Here is a 24,851-nt window from a genome sequence, read left to right as displayed (position 1 = left end):
AAAAAGCACCTTTTTTCCTGGTCTAAAAGAGGCCACACGTGTAGCTGTCAGGGTCCCACTTTGTTATTTGGTTGAGCAAAGTCATGGAAGAAACTACAAGAAACTGGGCTGTCAGATTCTGTATCTGTAAAAGGTCACTAGTGTCACGTGAGAAACGGCGGCAGGCCCGCAAGCACTGCTGTGAGGGAGAGGTTGCAGAGCAGAGAGGGCAGAGTAGGTATTAGGCACAGAGGAGAAGAAAGAGGGTGCAGGGATGAGCTCATTGTATAGGGCATGTAAGACAGACTGGGGCGAAAGTGGCACCGAGGTGGGGCACTAGGTGGGGAGGGAGGGTACAGAGTCTGGTGTGCACAATGACTCCGCTTGTTCTTTTTTTACCTTCTAGCTTCTATCAGGTTGAAAAATGAAATGACGGTCCCACACCATCCCTGCTGCATCTCTGTGCTCTGCCTCTGTGGCTGAGGAGAAGAAATTGAATCCCACAATGGGTCAGAGGGTTTGCAAAGGCCTTACACCAGGGGGCTGGGATGGAGATAGACCGGAGACTCCCTTGTTAGCCAGGTAATTGATTAGATGGAACCCTGATGTCTGCTTCCCCTGGTCACAGTCACTTGCAACTGGGCTGCCAGAAATCTCCTCAGGGTGTATGTGTTGATTGTAGTCTCCTTATTCTGTAACCACAGGGTCAAGAATGATAGAAAAAGGTCATTATGAGTGAACTCCAACAGTCTCTCCCAAACCCCAGTGCACAGGCACACAGCTGGGAGGCTGTGATCATTCTATTGATAAATACACAGTCCCCTTGTGGATTGCAGTGCAGGCCACGCGTCCGAATTCAAGCAGTGGTGCACAGGGTGCATTTTTTCTTTGGCCTATACGTCATCTTACCACCCTCGGTTACAGTGAGGGGCACCCCACGACATGCTCTGCTTACGGTTGCCTGAGCACCTCTGTAATTATAACCTGAGTTTTCCGTCACTCGGAACTTCCTGAAACGTTCACCTTTGAAACTGCAGGTTGAAAACCTGAAGGTGAATTTCATAGTCGGGCATCAGAGCAAAACCAATTCACCCGTTTCTGACAGGAGGCAGAGTGGAAATAAGACCCCTTCCCCAAGATGTAAAAATAATTGGAACAGCCCGATAGTCCAAAGGGCTGACTTTGGCAGAGCAGTAGAGCTCTCTGAGGAGCAGAGCCCTTCCTTTCTCTAAAGGAAACTGGCCTTGATTTGATAGTTTATTATTATTTGTATTGTCATAGTGCCTAGGTGCTCCATTCATGGACCAAGCCAATGCACTCTGGGAGGGGCTGGGGTTTTTGTTTGTTTGTTTGTTTTTGTTGCCTTCCTCTGGAGCATCAGGGATGGCCACAGCTGGAGATGGGACACTGGACAGAGGGACAGGGCTGTGAGGTGGCATTGGGCATTCTCTCGCTCTCAGGTGCTTGGCTGATCCTAACTCAGGGATGGTCAATTATTTGTCAAGGTCCAAATTTCTTGGTCACGGTATAGTTGAGGTCCAGACTCCAGAGGAAATAATAAAAAATATAACAACGATAAGTCAATAAAAAGATGTTGGTGTCCATTCCAAAGTGTCTGCCGGTCCGAATTTGGCCCATGGTCTGCCTATTGACTACCCCTGAGCTAACTGGTGGCCTTATGTGGGGTTGGGAAGGAATTTTTCCCCAAGTCAGATTGGCAGTGACATTGTGGACTTTTCACCTTCCAAGGACTATCTGGCTCTATGTAATTTAATCATTTCCCTGCCATTGCAGGAGCCTCAAACCCCGATGCACCTCAGTCCCTCCTCTTCCCTGACTGTGCCATATAACAGTCTAGTCTCTTGTGGGCTGTTACACCGCGGTCTCATGTTGGTTGTTGGGCTTAGTGTGCACGTGCAGGTGCAGGTGCAAGTGCAGGGCAGGGTAGGTGGCCGTGATCTACAGGATGTCAGATTAGATGATCTGGGGGGTCCCTTCTGGCCTTAATCTCTAGGATTCTAGGAGGCCCCCATGGTGCCAGGCGCTGTACACAGAACAAAAAGACACTCCCTGCCCCAAAGAGCTAGAGTTGTCCATATTTGAAAATTAGGTTCTAAGCCTTTACAGGAGCAGATTTTGTGAAGTTTGTAAGTGTCACTAAGCATAGGCGCCAGGGCTGGAGCACCCACAGGGAAAAACGGTGGGTGCTGAGCACCCACTGGCAGCCCCCTATCAGCTCTCCCCCTAACCCCCAGCAGGCCCCGCAGATCAGTGCATCCCCCTCCCTCCCTGCGCCTCCCACCCTCCGCAATCGGCTGTTTCACAGTGTGCAGGAGGCTTTGTGAGGGTGAGGGAAGGGAAGGAGCGAGGGTGCGGCACACTGGGGAAGGGAGAGGAACAGGGCGAGAAGAGGTGGGGCAGGGGCCTTGGAGGAAGAGGTGGAGTGGGGGCAAGGCCTGGGGCAGAGCCAGGGGTCGAGCTCCCCCCAGCACATTGGAAGGTCAGTGCCTGTGTCACTAAGAACAATTGCACGGTGCATCTGTGCACAGCCAACTTAGCTTCACACTACCGCCTCCAGGGCTGGATTTCCAATTTCGCACAGTAAGCAAGTGCCTTGGGGTGCCAGCATTCTAGGGGCACCTTACCTCTCTAAAACTGTGTGCACCACGAAGGTCAACTGTAGGCAGGAGGGGCACTGAAGATGCTGTGCCTAAGGTGTAAATCCGGCCCTGAAAGCTTCCATTTGCAAAAGTGTCCACTCATTTTGGATGCCTCAATTTTTGGATAGTCACATAGGGCTCAATTTTGTCCTTAGTTACATTAGCAGACTCTGTAAAGACCTAATTTTAGACTAGGGCATCACATCCAAAGGTGCTGAGATTCCATGGACTTCAGCTGGAGTTGTAGGTACTCAGCTCCTGGAAAATATCAAACCCTCGGTGTCTGAAGTTGAATATCCAAAAATGGAGGCCCCAAAGCTCATTTTTGAAAGTGTTGGCCAACTGACTCCTCCTGTCCCATGAATTACTCCAAAATGTTTCGGGGAAACATAGGGTCTGTTAAAACGAGCCCTCGGACACATGCAGTCTACTGCTCTGCATTCCCACCAAAACGGCCTCTTTCCCTGTGGGAAGCCAGGAGATCTCGAGTTACTGTGTCACCTCTTCCACTGAAAGGTCTCACTTCTCTTTGCACCACAACCCTTTTTTTTTCTTTTGGGGGTGGGGAGCAAAGCCCCCTAGTCCTAACCTAGGGAAGCAGGCAAATATCATTACTCCCCTTACAGACTGTGACGCTAAGGTTAAGCAAGTCATGCAAGGGGCCTGAAAGCTTGGGACAAAGCTGGGAACAGAACCAAGCGCTCTGAAATGAGACACTGGTCTTATTCACTACAATACCTCTTGGAGAGATTCAAATCTATGTGCTTAGTCATGCTGCCTGCACAATGGGGTTACTCCTGATGAGCCACCTTTATGTGCTTTAAGATACAGAGGGCAAAAGTGCTATGCCCATGCAGGGTATTAACCCCATTCTACATGGACAAAGATAGATGTAAATGTTGCATGATTTGCAGTGGCTGCACATAGGATTCAGGACCGGGTATTCTGCAGCCAAAGACATTTTCAACAGGTATTAACTCAGGGATATTTTGTTAGTTCTAAGGGATATAGAGACATGCATTAGTTAGGACGTCATTGTGAGGGCATTGCTAGACTCCTTGGGCCAGGTTGGCCAAGTGCAAGTTGGAGTAAGTGTGTCCTGTCCCCATGGACACAAACTGTGGGGTCAGTGCAGCAGGCATACGGTAACTTGCATGATTTAGCATGCAAGACAAATGTAAAAGAATGCAATTTATGTACCAAGGATTCAAGTCAGGCATCACTATCAGGTGCAGCAATCAGTGAAGTTGCACACCTTTAAATGGGAGAAGAATTCAACCCCAAAGGTTCACACCCATGTTCCTGAGGGCAGAATAGGGCCTCAACAGGACAGAGGTAAGGCCCTCAGGAGGAGATGTAGCAGGAAAAGGAAGATTTAAGATACATTTTAAAGCTGCATCCCCTCCCCGCCCCCGACTTTATCTTACACTCAGCATTCCCACATTCCCACATGCACTTGATTATGAGAGTCGTGAACTGGTCCCCACACAATCCCAAATACATGTAAGTTACACTCGTTTTGCACACTCCTTGCATGGCAAATCAGTGCAAGTTACACATCTCTGACTTTCAATTGCTTTATGGCCAGCTTGCAGCCCCTGCCCAACTCTCACCATTTATTCAATGTGGACTTTGGCTCTAAGGGAACAGAAAGCTCTTCTTCACTTAATGAATTTCCTACTTCATAAAGTAGGAAATTCATTGAGAGGTTTTGGACACAAGAAGCTAAATTACTAGCTGTCATTGCACTGAAGTGAAGGGAATTACTATAGTCATATGGTTATTGTATGGTTTTACTGAGACATGTTAGAGTTTGTGGCTCCAGATTAGATTAAACTGATATTTAAACACAAGAGTGGTGTGATTACAAAGCAGAGTTAAGGTTGTTTGAGTCCCTAACTCTGCATTTCTGTATCTTAAGGTTAAAGTTAAAACAAATCTCAATGTGTTAACTGCGAATTTCCTCAGTTTAGCATGCTCAGTTTGGGAATAATTATGACACCAAGTAATGTATTTTACCCTAAGTTACTGATACCCTAAGGCTACGATTCTGTCATGGAGGTCACGGATTCCATCCTTTTCCAGGACCTCTGGGACTTCATCTGGGCCAGGGCTGGAGCAGCTGTTAGCCCCAGAGCCACCAGAACAGCTGACCGTGCCCAGCTGCAGCACCGCCAGAAGAGCTGACCAGTGGCCAGCCCCAGGGCCATTGGGGCAGCAGCCCCCAGCCAGAGCAGTGGCTGGGGCTGAGTGAGCTCCCTGGGGCTGGCACAACGATGAGGCTGGAGCAGCTGCAAGCCCCAACAGCGCTCTGTCCCCCCATCTCTTCCGGGTATTTTTAGTAAAAGTCAGGGATGGGTCAATGAGCTTCCATGAATTTTTGTTTATTGCCTGCGACCTGTCCCTGACTGTGATCAGGAACAGTCCACATGGATTCACCAAGGGCCTAACCAACCTGATAGTCTTCTATGATGAGATAACTGGCTCTGTGGATATGGGGAAAGCGGTGGATGTGATATATCTTGACTTTAGCAAAGCTTTTGATATGGTCTCCCACAGTATTCTTGCCAGCAAGTTAAAGACGTATGGATTGGATGAATGGACTATAAGGTGGAAAGAAAGCTGGCTAGATTGTCAGGCTCGATGTCTAGTTGGCATCAAGCAGAGTGCCCCAGGGATTGGTCCTGGGGCCAGTTTTGTTCAACATCTTTATCAATCATCTGGATGATGGGATTAATTGCACCCTCAGCAAGTTTGCAGATGACACTAAGATGGGGGGAGAGATAGATACACTGGAGGGTAGGGATAGGGTCCAGAGTGACCTAGACAAACTGGAGGATTGGGCCAAAAGAAATCTGATGAGGTTCAACAAGGACAAGTGCAGAGTCCTGCACTTAGGAAGGAGAATCCCATGCACCGCTACAGGCTGGGGACCGACTGGCTAAGCAGCAGTTCTGCAGAAAAGGACCTGGGGATTACAGTGGACGAGAAGCTGGATATGAGTCAGCAGTGTGCCCTTGTTGCCAAGATAGTCAACGGCATATCGGGCTGTATTAGTAGGAGCATTGAAAGCAGATCGAGGGAAGTGATTATTCCCCTCTATTTGGCACTGGTGAAGCCACACCTGGAGTATTGTGTCCAGTTTTAGTCCCCCTACTACAGAAGGGATGTGGACAAATTGGAGAGAGTCCAGCGGAGGGCAACAAAAATGATCTGAGGGCTGGAGCACGACTTATGAGGAGAGGCTGAGGGAACTGGGGTTATTTAGTTTGCAGAAGAGAAGAATGAGGGAGGATTTGATAGCAGCCTTCAACTACTTGAAGGGTGATTCCAAAATGGATCTCAGCTGTTCTCAGTGGTGGGAAATGATAGAACAAGGAGCAATGGTCTCAAGTTGCAGTGGGGGAGGTCTAGGTTGGATATTAGGAAACACTATTTCATTAGGAGTGTGGTGAAGCACTGGAATGGGTTACCTAGGGAGGTGGTGGAATCTCCATCCATGGAGGTTTTTAAGGCCTGGCTTGACAAAGCCTTGGCTGGGATGATTTGGTTGGGGTTGGTCCTGCTTTGAGCAGGGGGTTGAACTAGATGACCACCTGAGTTCTCTTCCAACCCTAATATTCTATGATTCACTAAAAATACCCATGACCGAATCTTAACCTTACTGATACATGCGCTCAGAGTTAACTCCATCTTAATGCAGTTTGTGCCAGGAAATTTCCTTTTAATTAAAAATGTCACACATGAATATTGAGCAATGATTTGGAGAGTTGATAAATCAATCATTTTTTAAATTTCAACTTTTATGGCCAAATTCACCAGTATACTCTGACTGGTTTGCCCTCACCCTGGAGCAGCTCAAGGCAGCCGAAGCATACAGGCCAACTAGCTGTTTTGCCAACGCAGCCAGAGTGTACATCCCACTTTCGCCCTTCTTTGCCCTGAAAATTCTCCCTCCCTCATCTTCTCCCTGTTATGCAGATAGTACATGATCCTATCGGTAGCTTTTGGAATTAACTATTTAAGATTAATGGTGTTATTTTGCCATTATTTTTCATAACTGAAACTTTATCTGTCAGCTGAGGCTGGTACCTAAAATCTTCTCCTTAATGGTAACTCCCAAAGATTTATCCTTTTTTCAGAATGGTTATTGTCTCCCATTGTTCTCAGTGGGACTGAAGTCATGAGCTGCCTTCAGTTAAGAGTCCTTTTCAAAATGGCCAGTGCTTCCCATTGTTCTCAGCAAGAGTGAAGCCAAGCTGCCTTCAGGGAAGATGTTGACCACTTATGTTGTCAGCAGGCTGAGGGAAAATCTCTGAGGAGCAGCTGAAGAAAGAGAGCAGCCATGTTTGCTGAAGGGTTCTTGTGGCCTTAGTCCCCTGAGAACAAGAGGTGGCAGTCATTTTGAAACTGCAGTTCTACGCTGAATTCTCTGTAATAAAATATTCTTCAGCCTCAGCTGTAGAAGCAGCTTTTAGTTTTGAAGAGTGACAGGGAAAAATGACTACTAATGACTACTAATCCTTGAAAAATGACTACTAATCCTTGAAAAATTCTTCATATACCACCTACAGACAAGATTAGTGAGTTTTAACTATATGGGAAGTTTGAGACATCTGTTTCATTCCTTAAGGACATGGGAGGGGCGGGGAGGAAGGAGGTCTGACATATTCTAGATTTCTTAAAGGCCCAGTTTAAAATTACTTTTAATTGCTATACTAATCAATGGATTTACTTGTTCTCAGAAAATTCATCCTATGCTCAAAGAGTAACAGCTGTAATTTTGGGAAGAATAATGCTCTATTTTTCATACATAACGAAGAGACTGAAGCCCTCTTTTAAGTGCAAAATTCAACTCAAACTCAATGATGGATCTGCAACTGTTGCCTCCAGAAAACTGCCTAGTTCAAATGAGATGCCAAGTTATATTATCCAACCCACTATGAGGCCAACATTTCCCATAATGTATGCATGAATGTGCGCCTCCCACCCCAGACCCTTCACACAGACACATTGAAGAGAAATTATTACACCCATTGGTCAAGAAACGTTTAACTCTATTTGGCCAACAGAGTAACATATACAAGAAATACATTTCCATAAAAAAATAACTACCCTCGGACTTCAGAGGCAGGATCACCCCAACCTCAATGCTTTTTATTACCACCGAGTTCTAGAGGAGATGCTAGTACAGCATGGCTATTCTGAGCTATTGCTGTGTTACACAGTGAAAGTCTGAGACTGGTTCTGAAATGTGAGCTGGAGGTCATATTACATACAAAAATGTATGAAAAAATATGGATTTTAAATAAAGAACTATCACAACTTAAGCTTTTTACAATACATTCTGGCTGAGATTTCCAAAGCAGTCTAGGAACAGAGACACATCTTCCACAAAAATTTGTCTAGATTAATTTGAAAATCTCATGCCACGTGTCTTCCAAGGGCCACCCCACTCCGCTGACTCTTTCTTCAGGTAAGTCCTTTCCTGGTGAGATCAGTCCAAAGTACCTAGAAATTCAAAAGGAAATTCAAAAGGGGCAAAGGCAGACAGCACAGGTAGACATCAACAAACAGTGGAACCTAGTTTGCAAGCAGCCACGGGAAGATGCTGTAATTTATCAAAATTTAACCAGATTACAAAATTCTAAGAACAAATCTCCCTGAAAAGTATTTCATTGCTGATGTTCCATTTTACTCCTTAATTCAGTGTTTTGAATGCTGAATTTTAAATGTTACCAAGACAAGTGGCACATTTCTAGTTGGGCCATTAGCTATTACTAAACTGAAGTCAAAACCGAAAAATCTGCAAATAATTTATTTGAATGCTCTCCCTGTCGATATGGAGACAATGTCTGCAAAAAATTAAACAAAATTAAACCAACCAGAAACTCACCTTCCAGAAAAGCAAATTCATCAATAGCTTCAATGGCATTATCTGTAAAACAAAGTGAATTGAAAACAATTGGCACAGATAAACAAATTCAAGTGCAGAGATATTTTAAACACATCAACATATGATTTTAACAATGACTTTTTTAAAAATAGGTTTATTCATTTTGGAGACTATGGGGAGGGGGGAATATTTTACCATGTTTTGGCGGAAGAGAACTTTTTTCTTTTCATCTCTGGGAACAAGACAATACTATTTATATCTGCACCCACAATGTCACAAAACACATGGAATCAGCTGGAAAGAGCCTTTAGTTTAGCATAACAAAAATGGTCTTCTTACCCAAGTCTTTCCTTTGCAGAGTTTTCCTTTTTCCTTGCTGAGCATACACATAAGCATCTTTAGCTATGGTTTCAACAAACAACTCCTGCAGGATGGAAGAGACAGATTGTTACAACAAGGGAAAGGTGTGACTGCAATCAGTAGATACGAGCAGACGGGACAGTTGAGCCCTGAAGGATTAAAGGAAAAAAATACACCCTCTCCCCCTTTCGATGCTCCCTTTCCTCTGAGAATGTTCAATGAAACCTTTAAACTAGACAATTACTGCATATCAGGGACAAGTGTTATTAGGGTGCCGGGGGGGCTTTAGAGGTCACTGTGTATATCTGGAGGTGAGGGAAGGAAGTGTGAGTCCTGCTTTTCTTCTCTCTCAAAACATCACACTTGAACATGCAACATACTTTTCTGATTCTGTGAACCACTTTTTTGGATTACTGGGGCCCATGGTTAATATTCCTACCCCAAGACCTGCAACTTGCAAAGAGATTTCTTTGGCAAACTCATCTTGGCTCCCAAGTATCAGCAATACTCGAGATCACAGCAAATTGTGTCAAAACATGCCTTTGCCCTTAAGGAGTGACCAATTTTAGGAAAGGACAACTCCATTCAGGGCTAATTATGACACTTGATGATTTGAGCTTAGCAGGCTTTGCTATCCAAAGTAAGTATTTGTCAGGGATACCAGCTACCAACTGCCCATCGCTGCACCTTCTGAGTGCCAATCATATCGGCACTACTTTCAATGGACAATGTAGAATAACCTACCTATAAGTACCTCCACCTACCACCAAATGAGCTTCTTAGTTACAGCAAGTAAATACATCCTGTACTGTGCCCTGAAGGACATGAAACTCAGGCTCTGACTGATCAGAAGAGGGAACAAATTCCACAGCTGGACACTCTCCACTGCCCAGACACCAGACCACAACCACTGGAACGGAGAGCAAGAGTAGCTCAGCTGATCTCGTCAGGGCACAGAAAGACAACCTCCTGCCCCAGCCCTGATCTCCCTCCTGCTCTCAGTCCCAGCCCAAAGCCTCACCCCAGAGCCCACACCCCAGCCGGCGCCCTCCCCCCAACCCCCAATTTTGTGAGCATTCATGGTCCGCCATACAATTTCCATACCCAGATGTGGCCCTTGGGCCAAAAAGTTTGCCCACCCCTGGGCTACTCTGTCAGCTGGGAAGAATAAGTGACATTAACAAAATGAAGGAAGCTAATAGACAAGATGAGTTAAACAGGATAATTAGTGAGGTTAACTGTGAAAGAGAGCTGGAAGAGACCATAATAAAGCCACACAAGCCTCAGCACCAATCTAAATGAAAAAGTCTCACAGCCAAGACGGAAAATGGACTGACTATTGAATGAAAGCGGAAGCCAGATTATACAGTCAAAATCTCAGCAAAAGGGCTGTCGGAGATACTGCTCCCCAGTGGGAGCAAGTGACTGAATGAAACATTCTAAGGGTCCCACAGGGCAATTCATTCACATGTTCATTTTGGAGGTGGCATAGAGCCGCCCCACCCAAGCAGAATTGCTCCTGGAATTCTCCAGGACAGCGGAGTGCACACTGCACCACTCCATGGGATGCTTCCCCGCTCTGTGTCCACAGAGCTCTGATGGCAGCTGCAGAAAAGGTACCGGTCATCACCTTTGGGTTAGTTTGCCTCCTAGGGGATGCTAAGAAAGAAGTTATCTTAGCTCCTGCCTACATTAATAAACTGGTCTCTTACTGCTCTGCTCCCTAACAATTCCTAATCATGTCTCTGACAACTGCCTCCTGCCTTTAATGCTCCCCCTACGCGTGGAATAACCTCTCTAGTCTGGTCTGTCAAGCTACCATTCTCTTGCCATTCAAATCCATCTTAATGGCTCACTTCTTCCACAATGCCCAAGAAGGAAGTTAACAACATTAACACTTTTTTAAAAAAATCCTAGTCATTCCCTCTTCTGTTGTTCCCAAAGCATCCTATCTTCTCTGTGTCTCTTGTTTAAATAGTAATCTCCCTGGAGCAGAGACTGTCTGAGCTCGGTGACCCATAAAGTGCTGAGCACACAGTCAGCAGTTAAATAATAATAAATAAGCCATAGCCTACAGCCACAGGCTTCTTGTCAGATTAACAAACATCACAAGTCAGTATCTGGGGCATTGAAAGTCCCTTCCCCTGCTTCTTGTAGGATGACAGCCTCCCCACTGGATCATGCCCAGAGTTAACTTCAAATCTTAATCCTCCACTGCATCTATCATCTCAGGGTATGTCTTCACTACCCGCCGCATCGGCGGGTAGCAATCGATTTCTCGGAGTTTGATATATCGCGTCTCATCTAGACACGATATATCGAACCCCGAACGCGCTCCCGTCGACTCCGGAACTCCACCGGACCGTTGGCGGTAGCGGAGTCGACGGGGGAGCCGCGGACGTCGATCCCACGCCGTGAGGACGGGTAAGTAATTCGAGCCAAGGTACTTCGACTTCAGCTACGCTATTCACGTAGCTGAAGTTGCGTACCTTAGATCGACCCCCCCAAGTGTAGACCAGGCCTCAGAGTCATGTTCCTCTGCGACCCAATATTGCTGCTAGTAACAGGCAAACGGTGACAAGGGAAGTTGTACAACCTAAACAGGTTATTTTCAGTTTTGCTTTGTCATAAAATAAGAGGCATGGACAGAGCCCATGTTGTGGCACCACCCAAACTCTAGGAGGCTGTTGTGGGGTAGAGGCAGGAAGAGAAGGAGATTTTTTAAGAGAGTCATTTTACATTGTAACCACAGAAGTTTATTTCAGTTTCAAATTACATATGAAAAGTTCTTCCAGGGGACATTTTCCTGAAATGCAGCTGCGTGTTAGCAGGATCAGGCTCTGATCTTTGATTAAGCACCTCTTGAATACTCAAGGGTTTCACAACAGTCTGGCATCTCTGATTTGGTCTTGTGTATGCTGAGACAGTGGAGAGAACTGTGCTAATTCATGCCAATAACTGGAAGGACTTGCTGCAAATAACTGATCAATGTCATCAATTTGCAAAATCAATCTCAATTGAAAAAGCAAAGATTCTGTACCTTAAAGTGTATTTCTCTCTACTTATTTTGAGAGGATGTTTACAATACTTGGGCATATGCTAGTAAGTGTTCTGTAATGTTTTGTAAAAGTAAAAAAGTTTCAATAATCAGAGATCTCACTGCTGCCTATAGGTGAATCATATGTGGAAGTGACCGTTTTATTTGTGAATTTTAAAGTGCAGATTAATAACACCACCTAGTTTTTATCTAGTACTTTTTGTCAGTATGCCTCAAAGGACTTTACAAACGAGATCAGTGTCATTATCCCCATTTTACAGATAGAGAAACTGAGTCACAGAGAAGTGAAGTGATTTGCTCAAGATCATCCAGTAGGGCAGTGGCTGAGCTGGAGCCCAGTGGTCTGTCCACTGGGCTAGACACTGAGATTATGATGGGCAGGCTCTTTGTTGCTTATGCATGAAAGCAAGCAATAATCTGAAATGGACAAGGATCTAGGGGTTACAGTGGGTCACAAATTGAATATGAGCCAATGTCACGATGCAGTTATGAGAAAGGCTAATATCACTCTGGGGTATATTAACAGAAGTGTTGTATGTCAGACACAGGAGGTAACTGTCCCACTCTACTCGGCACTGGTGAGGCTTCAGCCAGAGTAATGCGGCCAGTTTTGGGCACCACACGTTAGGAAAGGCATGGACAAACTAGAGGAGAGCTACAAAAATGATAAAAGGTTTAGCAAACTTGTCCTACAAGGAAAGATTAAAAAAACTGGGCATGTGGGAAAAGGCTGAGGGGACCTGACAAGAGTATTCAAATAAAAGGGCTGTTATAAAGAAGACAGTGATCACTTGCTCTCCATGTACACTGAAGGTAGGACAAGAAGTAATGGGCTTAATCTCCAGCAAGGAAGATTTAGGTAGATATTAGGAAAAACTTTCTAACTAGAAGGATAGTTAAGAAGTGGAATAAGCTTCCAGTCATTGGAGGTTTTTAAGACCAGGCTGGACAGAAACCTGTCAGGGATGGCCTAGGTTTACTCAACGGTGCCTCAGCGCAGGGGACTGAACGTGACCACCTACATTTCTGTGATTCTTAATTCTTCCATCTTTGAAGCACAGAGTACTTCTGCCACCAAAGGGTGTGACAGTCAGTTTCCCATTGGGGCTGGAACAGGTGTTGCCTAAATGACAACAGGACCTATTGCCTGTGACCACTGCAAGTAACGGACCTGATGCCAAATACAATAATAAATCAGTGTGTATCCAAGGGAGGCAGGGAGCAGCATAGCTTCACTGAAGAGCTAAAGCTGCCTGGGGCAGGCAGTTCAGAAGGGGAGAGAGGGAGGAGAGGAAAGTCCCAAACAGAAGAGAGGGGAGGAGAGTCAGAGTGTAACACAGAAGGAAAAACAAAGTTCAGAAACAGGATAGACCTACAGACCCTCATGGGCACCCCACCCCCACAGGCACCCCCCCACCTCTGGGCACTCCCCCCATAGGCACCCCAGGCCCACCTCTGGGTGTTCCCCCAAGGCACCCATCCCACTTCTGGGTGCTCCCCCATGGGCACCCCACCTCTGGGTGTTCCCCCCAGGCACCCTGCTTCCCCCAAGGGCACCCCACCCCCACCTCTGGGTGCTCCCCCCACGGGCACCCCACCCCCACCTCTGGGTGCTCCCCCCAGGCACCCTGCTTCCCCCACGGGCACCCCACCCCCACCTCTGGGTGCTCCCCCCACGGGCACCCCACCCCCAGTTCCGGGCGCTCCCCCCACCTCTGAGCACCCCGGGCTGCCGGGCAGAGGGAGAAGGGGGCGGCGGATCCAGGCCCAGGCCACCACGCCCGGACGCCCCTCACCGTGGCCCGGGCCAGGACGAACACGGCCTCCTGGCTGGCCAGGCTCACGTCGGGGTCGGCTTTGACCAGCGCCTTCACCCGGGCCAGGGGCAGCCGCGCCAGGCGCAGCGGAGCCGCGCACAGCGACCCCGAGCCCGGCTCCTCCGCGGGGGGCGCGGCCCCGACTCCCGGCTCCGCTCCCGCCACCGCCGCCGCCATCCCGAACACAGGCGCCCAGCGCGCCTGCGCACCAGCCGCCCGCGCGCCGCACCGACGAGACCGCGCGTGACCTCCCCGGGAGCGCGCGCGGGCGCGCGCAGTTCCCCCACGGTCCCCGCCCCCTCGTCAGTCTCCCTGGGCCCCGCGGGTGCTGCCGCCCCTCCCCCCCGCTGGCAATGCGGCGCGAGCCCATCCCGCCAGGCCCGAGCGGCGCCTGCCGAGCCCGGAGCGCTGGGGGCTGCGGCCACCCCAGAGCCCCTCCAAGCGCCCCTCCCCCCCGCCGGGGCAAGGGGCCGGCCCGCCCAGCGCCCCGCCTCCCCCAGGGCCCGCGAGCAGAACAGGGCGATTTCTCGACTGACCAGAGCCAGCTCCGGGCGGGTTGCGGGGCGGGGCACCAGGAGTGGGGGCCTCGTGCCTGACCGTTTTGGCTACTGGCCCTTGGCGGACCTGCGCTCCGGGAGCGTCTCTCCTTCCTTCCCAGCCCTTTAGCCGCGGGCTGCGGGTGAAGCCCCACTTCGGGGCGGCCAGCCCAGTGCCCCCGCCCCGAGCCCCCATCGCCTCCTGCACCCCCTCCCCACATGGCGGGAGGGTTTCCCTGGGCTGGCCTGGGCACCAGCCTGAGCCGCCCCGGCCAAGCCCCGAGCTCCCGGGCAGGGCTGGGGAGCTGAACCCCCACTTGCTTGGGGACAGCATGGGAGGGGCCACAGCCTAGGTTAGGGGAGGCTTCCCTGCCCTATTGTACCGGCGCCCCTGCCTTTAGCCTGGCACCGGGCCACAGGGTGACTGTGCATTGGGTGAAGTACCCTTGTTTTAAACCTGCTGCCTGTTCATTTCATTGGGTGGCCCCTGGTTCTTGTGTTATGTGACGGGGTAAATAACAGTTCTCTGTTCACCTTCTCCACCCCCGGCATGATTTCAGAGACCCCCTTCATAGCGCCCCTTAGTCATCTGTTTTCTAGGATGAAGAATCCCAGTCGTCTTAACCTCTCCTCACACGGAAGCTGTTCCATCCGTCCAGTCATTTTTGTTGCCCTTGTCTGTACATTTTCTAATTCTTTTTTTTTTTTTTAGATGGGGCGACCAGAACTGCCCGCAGTGTTCAAAGTGTGGGCATCCCATGGATTTATGTAGTAGCATTATGACAGTTTTTTCTGTCTTCTTATTTAGCCCTTTCCTCATGGGGGGCAGGTGGAGCCCACTTCTGGGAGGCTAGCCTCTGACTCCGCCTCTTCCATCCACCCCTCCTTTGTGATCAGAGCCCCGAGACCCCCTCCCTCTCTCCACAGCCTGAGACTCCCCTGCCACGGCCCCGAGATCGCCTCCCCCCACAGACCGAGCCCCAAGCTCCCTTCCCCCCCCCCGCCATGGCTAGAGCCCCAAGCCCTCCAATCTTCCTCCGTGGCAAGAGCCCTGAGCCCCCTTGCCCCCCGAAGCCCGAGCCCCTCTCCATGGCCGGAGCCCTGAGACCCCCTGCTCCTCCCCCACAGCCGGAGCCCCAAGACTCCCTGCCCTGCCCCCTGCAGCCCAAGCCCTGAGACTGCCCTGCCCCATCCTTAGCCAGAGCCCCAAGCCCCCCTCCCCTTGTAGCCCAAGCCCCGAGACCCCCTGGCTCCCCTCCGTGGCCAGAGCCCTTAGAACCCCTGGCCCCTCCCGGTCATCACAACCCAACTCTCTATACTTCTAATAACTGAATCCCCCATTACTGTCTTCTGTGCCCTCCCCCAGAGAGGTGTCCTCAGTGCACAAGGATACCATGACAACACTGGGAAGAAGGGTCCCATCTATGGGATCGTTTCCCTGTGTTGCAGCTTAATGTTCTCCTTCCCCAAGACTTTCATCCTTCCCAACAGCACAGAGGCTGCCAGACTGGGGCTCGGCCTGCTCTGCTGTGTCCCAGAAAGTCTAGTCTGTCTCCCTGAGCTCCTCCAGTTCAGCCACTCTGGTCTCCAGAGCCTCTGAGGGCCAGGAGCTGCATGCACCAAATGCACACATACACTGCCTGCCCACAAGGCAGGTAATCGTATCTGCTCCATTCAGTGCAATAAACTGGATCCCCCGCACCCTGCTGCTGCCATCTGCTTGGATTATTTTGACTCTTGCAGAGTTTTTGTTTGTTTGTTCTTTGTTTTTCAGGGGGTTATTGGCCTAAGTTTAGAATATGTTTGTTAGATGTGTCTGGCTCTCACGCTTCCTCTAAATTCCCTTGAAAAGCTCCCATTTGCAGCTCCACTGCTCACTTAGGAGCTGACTTTTTAAACCCCTCTTCTTCCTGAGTTAGCCTCACCCCTCATCAAGGGTTCATAAGGGAATAGGGATCAAAGGATGCCGGGCTAGGTAGGGTAGTATTGTCTGCATTTTACAGCTGGGGAAACTGAAGCACAGATGGATTAAGTGACTTGGCCAAGGTCACACAGGAAATCTGTGGCAGAGCAGGGAATTGCACCCTGAGCTCCCGAGTACTAAAGTCTCCGGGTCTGTCTACACAGCAGTTTGGAGTGAGCCCACTAGCCGGGGTTTGACAGACTCGAGCTAGCAGGGCTCGTGCTGCTGATGTGCTTTTGAAGTTGTGGCTCGGGCTGGCGCTTGGGCTCTGACACTTAGGGAGCAGGGTGATTTTCAGAGCCCGAGCTCCAGCCTGAGGTGCAAATTCAGCACGCTGTCTGCACGGCTATTTCTAGAATGCTAGCATGAGCCCCAGGTCTGTTGACCCAGATGGGGAGGCTTGCTTCTGCTTGCTCCAACGTGTAGACATACCCTTAACCCCAAGCCCATCCTCTTCCTAAAGTTCACGGGGTGGTCTCTGCCTAGAGCTCAGAAAGGCAGACCAGGGCTTGCCTCCTGCCTCGGAAGCCCATTCATTCCCAGCCCTCTTGCACCCTGCCTCTGAGACCCAGCAAAACTGGCCACTGGCCACCCCGCAACAAGAAAAATGGTCTTAGTGCCGACCAGAGCTAATTATTCCTAACATGTTTAGAGAGCCATTTTACACACAGTTGGTGTATTTTGCTGCTGTTGTATCATTTTTCTTAGCTTATCCTAACATGGTGCTGCCGTCCACACTACAGGCCAGTGCACTGTTGAGAGCTCTAATGTGCCCAAGTGAAACAAAAGCTGGCACTTTAACCAGCAAGGCGGTACAGCCACCAGCCAGGTGGCAACTGCCCTGCTCCCAGGGGCAGCTCTAGGCATTTCGCCACCCCAAGCACAGCAGGCAGGCTGCGTTTGGCGACTTGCCTGCGGGAGGTCTGCTGGTCCCACGGCTTCGGCGGACCTCCTGCAGCCGTGCCTGTGGGAGGTCCAGAAGCCGCGGGACCAGCGGACCTCCCGCAGGCAAGCCGCCGAAGGCACCCTTCCTGCCGCCCCCGCAGCGCCAGCAGAGCGCCCCCCGCGGCTTGCTGCCCCAGGCACGCGCTTGACATGCTGGGGCCTGGAGCCACTCCTGTCTGCTCCACAACTCTCCATAAGCCTTCCCATCCCCCACTTTTGGCACCTTTCCAACCTCACTGTTACTAGAACCCCCGATACAGTGCTAGGCCACCCACACATCACGTGTTATTTGTTTCCCAAATGTCAGTTAATGTGTCCGACCCCCCAGAGGCAGGGCAGTAATTACCCCCCCCTTTTGCACAGAGAACTGAGGTTCAGTGAGATTAAGATCAGAAGCAGGTACCAGTTGCAGCTGATCTGTTTTAAATGTCTCAGCCAAGATCCCACAGGAAGTCTCTGGTAAGCCAGGGACAGAGCCCAGATTCCAAGAGGAGCAGGTGTCTGAAGCTACTTCCTTGATCACAAGATCATTTCTTTCCTTCCTTTTCCTTGTTCATTGCACTGACATTATTCATAGGTAGCTATTTGCTACCAGCAGTGTGTCTCAGTGCTTCTAAGTGAGTATGCAGCCAGGTAGCTCTGCTGTGCACACAAGGGGGCCTGTGGGAAAGAATTGTTTTCCTATGGGTGAGTCTTTGATTCTGCTCCAAGCTGACCTACCTGTTCGCAGAGCCATTTGACTTTTTAGTAGGTTTTAGAAGATGCAAATCTGCATTTGCAAACCTGCTTTTAAGCAGAACTGACAAATCTGCTTTAACTGAACTGACAAAAAAGAAAAGTCCTGATGTGGAACCAGGGTTTAAATACAGACCCTCAGATTTACATCACAAGCAGATACCCTTTGAGCTGGCATACACTTTGCTCGTGAGTTACGCAACGATTTGCTGGACAGCAGTACAAAGGGGTTGGAATCAGGACTCCTGGGTTCTGCTCCTGGCTATGGGAGGGGAATGAGGTCTGGTGTTTGGAACAGTGGATGGAACAAGGCCTAGCACATTCATTTCAAAAGGCAGGGTGGCTATGTGGATGAGCCTGGAGTCTGCCAGATTTAAGACCTTCCAGCTCTACCAACAGTGACTTTGAGCAACTGCTCTAAAATGGGGGAAGGGCTAAGTGAGGCCCCTAAGGTAGCGCAATAACAAGAGAGGACTGTGAGCTCACATTATCGTTACATCAGAGGGGAGCCGTGTTAGTGTGGATCTGTAAAAGCAGCAAAGAGTCCTGTGGCACCTTACAGACTAACAGACGTATTGGAGCATGAGCTTTCGTGGGTGAATACCCACTTCGTCGGATGCATGTAGTGGAAATTTCCAGGGGCAGGTATATATATGCAAGCAAGAAATTGGCACTCTCACTGAAGGACTGTCTGGATATGTGGACTCTCTACTCAGACCCTATGCCACCAGCACTCCCAGCTATCTCCGTGACACCACTGATTTCCTGAGAAAATTACAATGCATTGGTGACCTTCCAGAAAACACCATCCTAGCCACCATGGATGTAGAGGCTCTCTACACAAACATCCCACACACTGATGGAATACAAGCTGTCAGGAACAGTATCCCTGATGATGCCACAGCACAACTGGTTGCTGAGCTCTGTGCCTTTATCCTCACACACAACTATTTCAAATTTGATGACACTATATACCTCCAGATCAGTGGCACCGCTATGGGCACTTGCATGGCCCCACAATATGCCAACATTTTTATGGCTGACCTGGAACAATGCTTCCTCAGCTCTCGTCCACTCATGCCCGTTCTCTACCTATGCTACATTGATGACATCTTCATCATCTGGACCCATGGGAAGGAGACTCTGGAAAAATTCCACCATGATTTCAACAGCTTCCACCCCACCATCAACCTCAGCCTGGACCAATCTACATGGGAGGTCCACTTCCTAGACACCACAGTGCAAATAAGTGATGGACATATTAACACCACCCTATATCGAAAACCTATCGACCGCTATGCCTACCTTCATGCCTCCAGCTTCCATCCCGGGCACACCACACGATCCATTGTCTACAAGCACTGAGGTACAACCGTATCTGCTCTAACCCCTCAGACAGAGACCAACACCTACAAAATCTCCATCAAGCATTCTCAAAACTACAATACCCACACAAGGAAATAAAGAAACAGATCAACAGAGCCAGATGTGTACCAAGAAGTGTCCTACTGCAAGACAAACCCAAGAAAGAAACCAACAGGACTCCACTGGCCATCACATACAGTCCCCAGCTAAAACCCCTCCAACGCATCATCAGGGATCTACAACCCATCCTGGACAATGATCCCTCACTTTCACAGGCCTTGGGGGCAGGCCAGTCCTCGCCCACAGACAACCTGCCAACCTGAAGCATATTCTCACCAGTAACTGCACACCGCACCATAGTAACTCTAGCTCAGGAACCAATCCATGCAACAAACCTCGATGCCAACTCTGCCCACATATCTACACCAGCGACACCATCACAGGACCTAACCAGATCAGCCACACCATCACCAGTTCATTCACCTGCACATCCACCAATGTAATATATGCCAGCAATGCCCCTCTGCTATGTACATCGACCAAACTGGACAGTCCCAACGGAAAAGGATAAATGGACATAAATCAGACATTAGGTATGGCAATATACAAAAACCTGTAGGAGAACACTTCAACCTCCCTGGCCACACAATAGCAGATCTTAAGGTGGCCATCCTGCCGCAAAAAAACTTCAGGACCAGATTTCAAAGAGAAACTGCCGAGCTTCAGTTCATTTGCAAATTTGACACCATCGGCTCAGGATTAAACAAAGACTGTGAATGGCTTGCCAACTACAGAACCAGTTTCTCCTCCCTTGGTTTTCATACCTCAACTGCTAGAACAGGGCCTCATCCTCCCTGATTGAATTAACCTCATTATCTCCAGCCTTCTTCTTACTTGCATATATACACCTGCCCCTGGAAATTTCCACTACATGCATCCAACTAAGTGGGTATTCACCCACAAAAGCTCATGCTCCAATACGTCTGTTAGTCTATAAGGTGCCACAGGACTCTTTGCTGCTTTTACATTATCATTACATGACAGCATTAGGGGAGGCAGCGTGGTCCAGCAGTGCGTCTGCTAGGCTGGGACTCTGATACCTGAGTTCTTTCCCTGGTTCCCTGGGTGACACTGGGAAGTCAGTTTATGTTTCTCCATCTGTAACAGGAGTATTGATACTGGCCTCCTTTGGAAAGTGCTTTGAGAGTGACTGTGTTACCATCCCACTTAGGAACAGCTCCCCACCCTGGCAACACAGCTGCTGATCACGAATGCCTCGTGCTCTCTGCAAATCTCACGATGCTCTGAGGAGCAGGAGCAGTGTGGTCAGTTTGGCCATTGTAAAACAATACGACTAACTAACAAAACTTGCCCAGATAGTCACTCACAGGAGCGAACCATCTCACTGTAGTACAAAGAGAGAACCTGAGACATGAGGCTTGGTATTGGGGGCCTGGCGTGAAGCCTAAGGCCTGAACCAAAGTCGGGCCCTGCTGGGATAAAACAAAGTTAGCAAGAGTCAGGCTATGAGCAAAAGTCGGTCCCTGTTGTAGAACAGATGCCTGCTTGCAGGTGCACTGTCCGGCACAGGAACTTGGCAACAACATGGTGCGTTCCAAAACCACAAGCATTCCTAGGCCTTAGATAGTCACAGAAACACATTCCAGAAGGGTGGTACCAGGACACCCCGCTACAAGGTTATGGTATAAACACACTCGCCAGAGATAATACAGGACACAGACCCCTCCTAAAGAGACGGTAGGATGACAGGGTGATGGCTGGAGATGTTTTGATTGAGCCAACATGCACAAGCTAAAGGATGGGAACTAATCACATCAGAGGCGCAATATGTAACTTGGTTGTATCAGCATAAAAAGCGGGCTGCAGAGGGCGTGTCTTTGTCTGGCCTAGCAGGAGGTGGAAGGTCCTGCCCCTTGCTGAGCGGAGTCTATTGTCAGGGCCATACCTGTATTAGTGGCCCCGCAGAGTCTGCCAGGTGCTAGTACTGTGCTTTGTCGGCAATAAACCTGGCCGAGTGCCTCTGCTACTGAACCGTCTGTGGCCTTGGGCAGCTCACTCGAGGTCTGCGCACAGCTGGGGCAGCACGCAGAGAGAACACGCAGCCAACCCCTGATAACACGTACTTCAACTTCAGATCAATATAGATACAGTTCCTACATCCAAACGAGAGCTAAGGGAAGAACTGGGGTTTTGGTTTGGTGGCTGAACCAAAAAATCCAGAAAAAATGACCTAATTCAGGTCAAATGAAACACTGTGAATGTTGGCTTGAAACAAAACGCCAAGATTTTCGACACAAGTTTCAAAATGGTTTGTTTTGAAAATCTCAACACGAAACATGCTGACATTTGCAATTTTGGTTTTGGGGTTTTTTTTTCAGACGAACTATTTGCCAAAGTCGACCCAAATTTGCAAATCATTTTGGACCCTGAGAGATGCATTTTTTGGGTGAAATTTCTATTTGCCGGAAAAAAATTGTCCAGCTCTACTCCAAACAACCAAGGCTGTGTAGCTACACCCAGCTCAGCGTCAGCAGGACACGGTGCTACCACTCTGGCACCAACTGAAGCTAGGTCAGAAAGAGCTGCTCCCCCGCCCCTTGCTGCTTTTCATACAGACCACAACTACTTCCTGAAGTTAGACAGTCGCTTGCTACACACCTGGCAAAAGCTTTTGGTTTCAAGATGCAGTAAAGGCAGAGGGTGACCACGCTACATACAAATGCTGGATCCCAACCTCCCACAGGCAATTCTGCGTGAGGACATTTGACTCTCCATGGAGAGAGGGGGAGAGAAGCAAGCGCCTGGTGACAGAAAATGGTGAGTAATTTACTGTGTCTGAGTTGTTCACACCTGGTCTGTGAGGAACACAAGGGCAGGAGAACAGGGCACAGGCAGTGAGGCAGGATCCCTCCATAGCACTAGGAAAGATGGAGTGTCTTACTTATTGCCCTGTCGTTGCAAGCTGGTTACCAGCCAGACTCAGCAAGAGCGACACAGGGTGGTGAACCTTGCTCTGGGTCAGAGGAGCAGCAAAAAGCTCTGTGCAGGACATCCCCATGGACAATAGGACTTTTGCACTTGTCCAATGTGGTACGTAAAGAACCACCAAAGGATCTCAGATTGCTTTGCAGTGTGAGATGTAAACCAGACGGGGATCACTTCACTCAGCACTGAAATGCAGCCACCTCAGGGTCAAACCCAGAAGCTGGAAAGAGGCACACAGAAACACTAAACAAACTAGGTCAAGATGTGATGTCTTTTTCAAAGCTACCCCCTAGTTCAAGCACAAGCTGTTGGGCTCAATGCAGGAATCACAGGGCAAAACTGGCTTGTGCAGGGAGGCAGACTAGAAGATTGTGGTCCCTTCTTGCTTTAAAATCTATGAAAGCAGAGAAGATTACTGCACATGACACCAAAGAGGAGTTTAGGGAGGTAGAATACAACAATCTGAGTTGGAATTTGATCGGGATATGGGGGTATCAGCAGCTTTAGTTCATAACTAGACTTTTTTTTCCATCCTTTTTTTTTTTTTTAAGTTAATGAAATGGCTGCAAAATGGACATTGGCGTGGTTCAAAAAGCAATTCTGGGTCAAGTATTTGCACTTGTGAATCGGGAAAAAGCTGTTTTATACAGTTGTTGCTTCAGAAGCCACCTGGCCTATGGGGGAAGCACAGGCTTGGAGGACAGATGCCACATTTTGTCTCCATCTGTGCTACTGCTGCAGGGGCGGCTCCAGGCCCCCGCACGCCAAGCGCGTGCTTGGGGCGGCATGCCGTGTGGGGCGCTCTGCCGGTCGCCGGGAGGGCGGAAGGCAGGGCTCCAGTGGACCTTCGGTGGAGCCGCGGGACCAGCGACCGGCAGAACACCCCCCGCGGCATGCCGCCGTGCTTGGGGCGGCGAAATATCTAGAGCAGCCCCTGTACTGCTGGCGGGTAACAATACTCATCTTGCAACTGCTGGGGATAGTGGCTACTTCCGTGCCTGCTCTCCTTGATGTCAAAGGAAGCTGGGGCTGCTCCTGCCTGTGGAGATCAAGATCAATGGTGCCTACATTTAAGCACTCAAGTTTTAAAACGTTGCCTTTAACTTCTTTGTGTCCACTCCCTCATATGTAAAACGAAGTCACGTACAAGTACAAAGTACAATTGAAGTCTGGGCGTAGCAGGGGGAAGAGACAGATCCGGTGGCTTTGGGAGAGCGAACCCAAACATGCTGATCAGCTGTTTTGTAAAGGGACAGAATCAGCACTGCATGGTCTGGGAAATGACTGGTGGGCGGCTCACAAGGTGACCCCTTTGGGGGATGCGGTCCAGGCTATCCAAAATGTCCAACTACAAGCTTTACGAAACTCCAACTCCATTATGCCTGCTGCTCGCCTGACATGCACTAGTGCTATCCCAAAAGCATCAAGGCTCTTTTCTCTGCAGCCATTCCCCAGGGATTTCCAACACAGGTTTCTAGGCCATTTGGGCAGCTCTGAAATGCTGTTGTAGAGGCCAGCCCCTCGCTGGTGCAGTTACCAGCCTGCCCCACTTCACAGTGCGTGCTCAGCACAATAGGAACCACACAGGAAACTCACCGGGCACTGCTCTGAAAAGCGTGGGGAGCTCCGCCCGCAAATACAGAACTCGCTCTCCCAGATGGCGGCGACAGCGACAGCAAGGTGACGAGCAGAGGCATGCAACTGGGACTGTCTCTGCCTGCCGCAGCAGCGCTCACTAGTGGGGCCATGGTTCCCAACGGGCAGCCTCAGTTGACACCCTTGAATCAGGCTATTGCACCCATAGCAACAGGTGCAAATGACATTTGGGCCTGCCAGGCTTTGCAAAGAACAGTGCAACTGGGGTACGAGTGAGCTGCCAAACTTTGTGCCTGCTAGAGCCATGGCCAGGAGGGAATTTACCGAAGGGGTGTGTGACCCAAGGGATGCACCTAAGAGCAAGCGGGTTTTCAGGCACAAATACTTTGCACCCGAACTTGCACTTGTAATACTCAGGGTGCAGCCAACACCAGCAACTCTGCATTACCTGTCAAGAGAGGCCCAGCCACGCAGCAGCCAGCATCCCCGGGCAGCAGCGGGCTCTCGGTTCACACAGCGGCCAGACTGACAGGTTCCCTGGGAATCGCTTTGCACCGAGATGGTCTCACTTCTCAGATCCCAGAGGAATGAGGAGCAGGATGGAGAGGGCATGTGGCTGTCTCCTGCCTCCCCTCATTTTGCCGTTGACTTTGATTGGGGTTGGGAGCAGGACTGGGCCCTTGGCTCCCCTCCTAGCCCTGTGCAGTGTCTGGAAACTAAATTCTGCTTTTCGCTGTGTTGGTGCCAATGGGAAGTAACCCCATGGGGCCAGAGTGCCCCTCCCATTGGACCCATGCAGCTTCTCCAGGTTGTTCTGTTGGGGGCCGAGTGCTTATCTTTGCCCCCATCCCCAGAACAAGCAGGAGGTTCAACCCTGAGATCATTCAGCCAGTGCCATCAGCATCGGGGCCCTGTGGTTCCACAGCCGCTCCGGG

General features: G+C 49.7%; 3 protein-coding genes across 7 annotated transcripts in view; 1 reads left to right on the top strand and 2 right to left on the bottom strand.

Annotated features, from left to right (window-relative positions):
• The window catches only part of LOC123355919 (bone morphogenetic protein 2-like), a 37,359-nt gene extending 36,844 nt beyond the window's left edge, over positions 1-515 (bottom strand). Inside the window, exon 1 of one of the 2 annotated variants that reach the window (XM_044998784.1) lies at positions 379-515. The gene's annotated coding sequence lies outside the window, so the exon portion shown is untranslated. The remainder of the gene's footprint in view (positions 1-378) is intronic. The other variant, XM_044998785.1, reaches the window with a different exon arrangement.
• A 25-nt stretch (positions 516-540) lies between these two features.
• Positions 541-13,960, bottom strand: POLE4 (DNA polymerase epsilon 4, accessory subunit). Of its 2 annotated transcripts, none has more exons than XM_044998789.1 (4): positions 13,750-13,960; positions 8,875-8,959; positions 8,536-8,577; positions 541-671 (listed from the first exon to the last, which is right to left on the bottom strand). In XM_044998789.1, the coding sequence occupies exons 1-4, from the start codon at positions 13,945-13,947 to the stop codon at positions 667-669; spliced, it is 330 nt and encodes a 109-aa protein (XP_044854724.1). In that variant the 5' UTR covers positions 13,948-13,960; the 3' UTR covers positions 541-666. The 2 variants fall into 2 exon arrangements, with proteins under 2 accessions (XP_044854724.1, XP_044854723.1); XM_044998788.1 differs by lacking the exon at positions 541-671 and adding an exon at positions 7,680-8,150.
• The window catches only part of PRAM1 (PML-RARA regulated adaptor molecule 1), a 31,357-nt gene continuing 17,584 nt past the window's right edge, over positions 11,079-24,851 (top strand). Inside the window, exons 1-2 of one of the 3 annotated variants that reach the window (XM_044998786.1) lie at positions 20,992-21,072; positions 21,714-22,152. In XM_044998786.1, coding sequence (XP_044854721.1) covers positions 22,150-22,152 — 3 coding nt within the window. In that variant the 5' untranslated portion in view covers positions 20,992-21,072; positions 21,714-22,149. Of the gene's footprint in view, positions 11,129-20,991; positions 21,073-21,636; positions 22,153-24,851 lie in introns of those variants that run through there. The other 2 variants (XM_044998787.1, XR_006575234.1) reach the window with 2 other exon arrangements.

This window comes from Mauremys mutica, chromosome 24 (genome assembly GCF_020497125.1).
Source record: "Mauremys mutica isolate MM-2020 ecotype Southern chromosome 24, ASM2049712v1, whole genome shotgun sequence".
NCBI classification, from domain to species: Eukaryota; Metazoa; Chordata; order Testudines; family Geoemydidae; genus Mauremys; species Mauremys mutica.
This window is presented reverse-complemented; position numbering and strand designations above follow the sequence as displayed.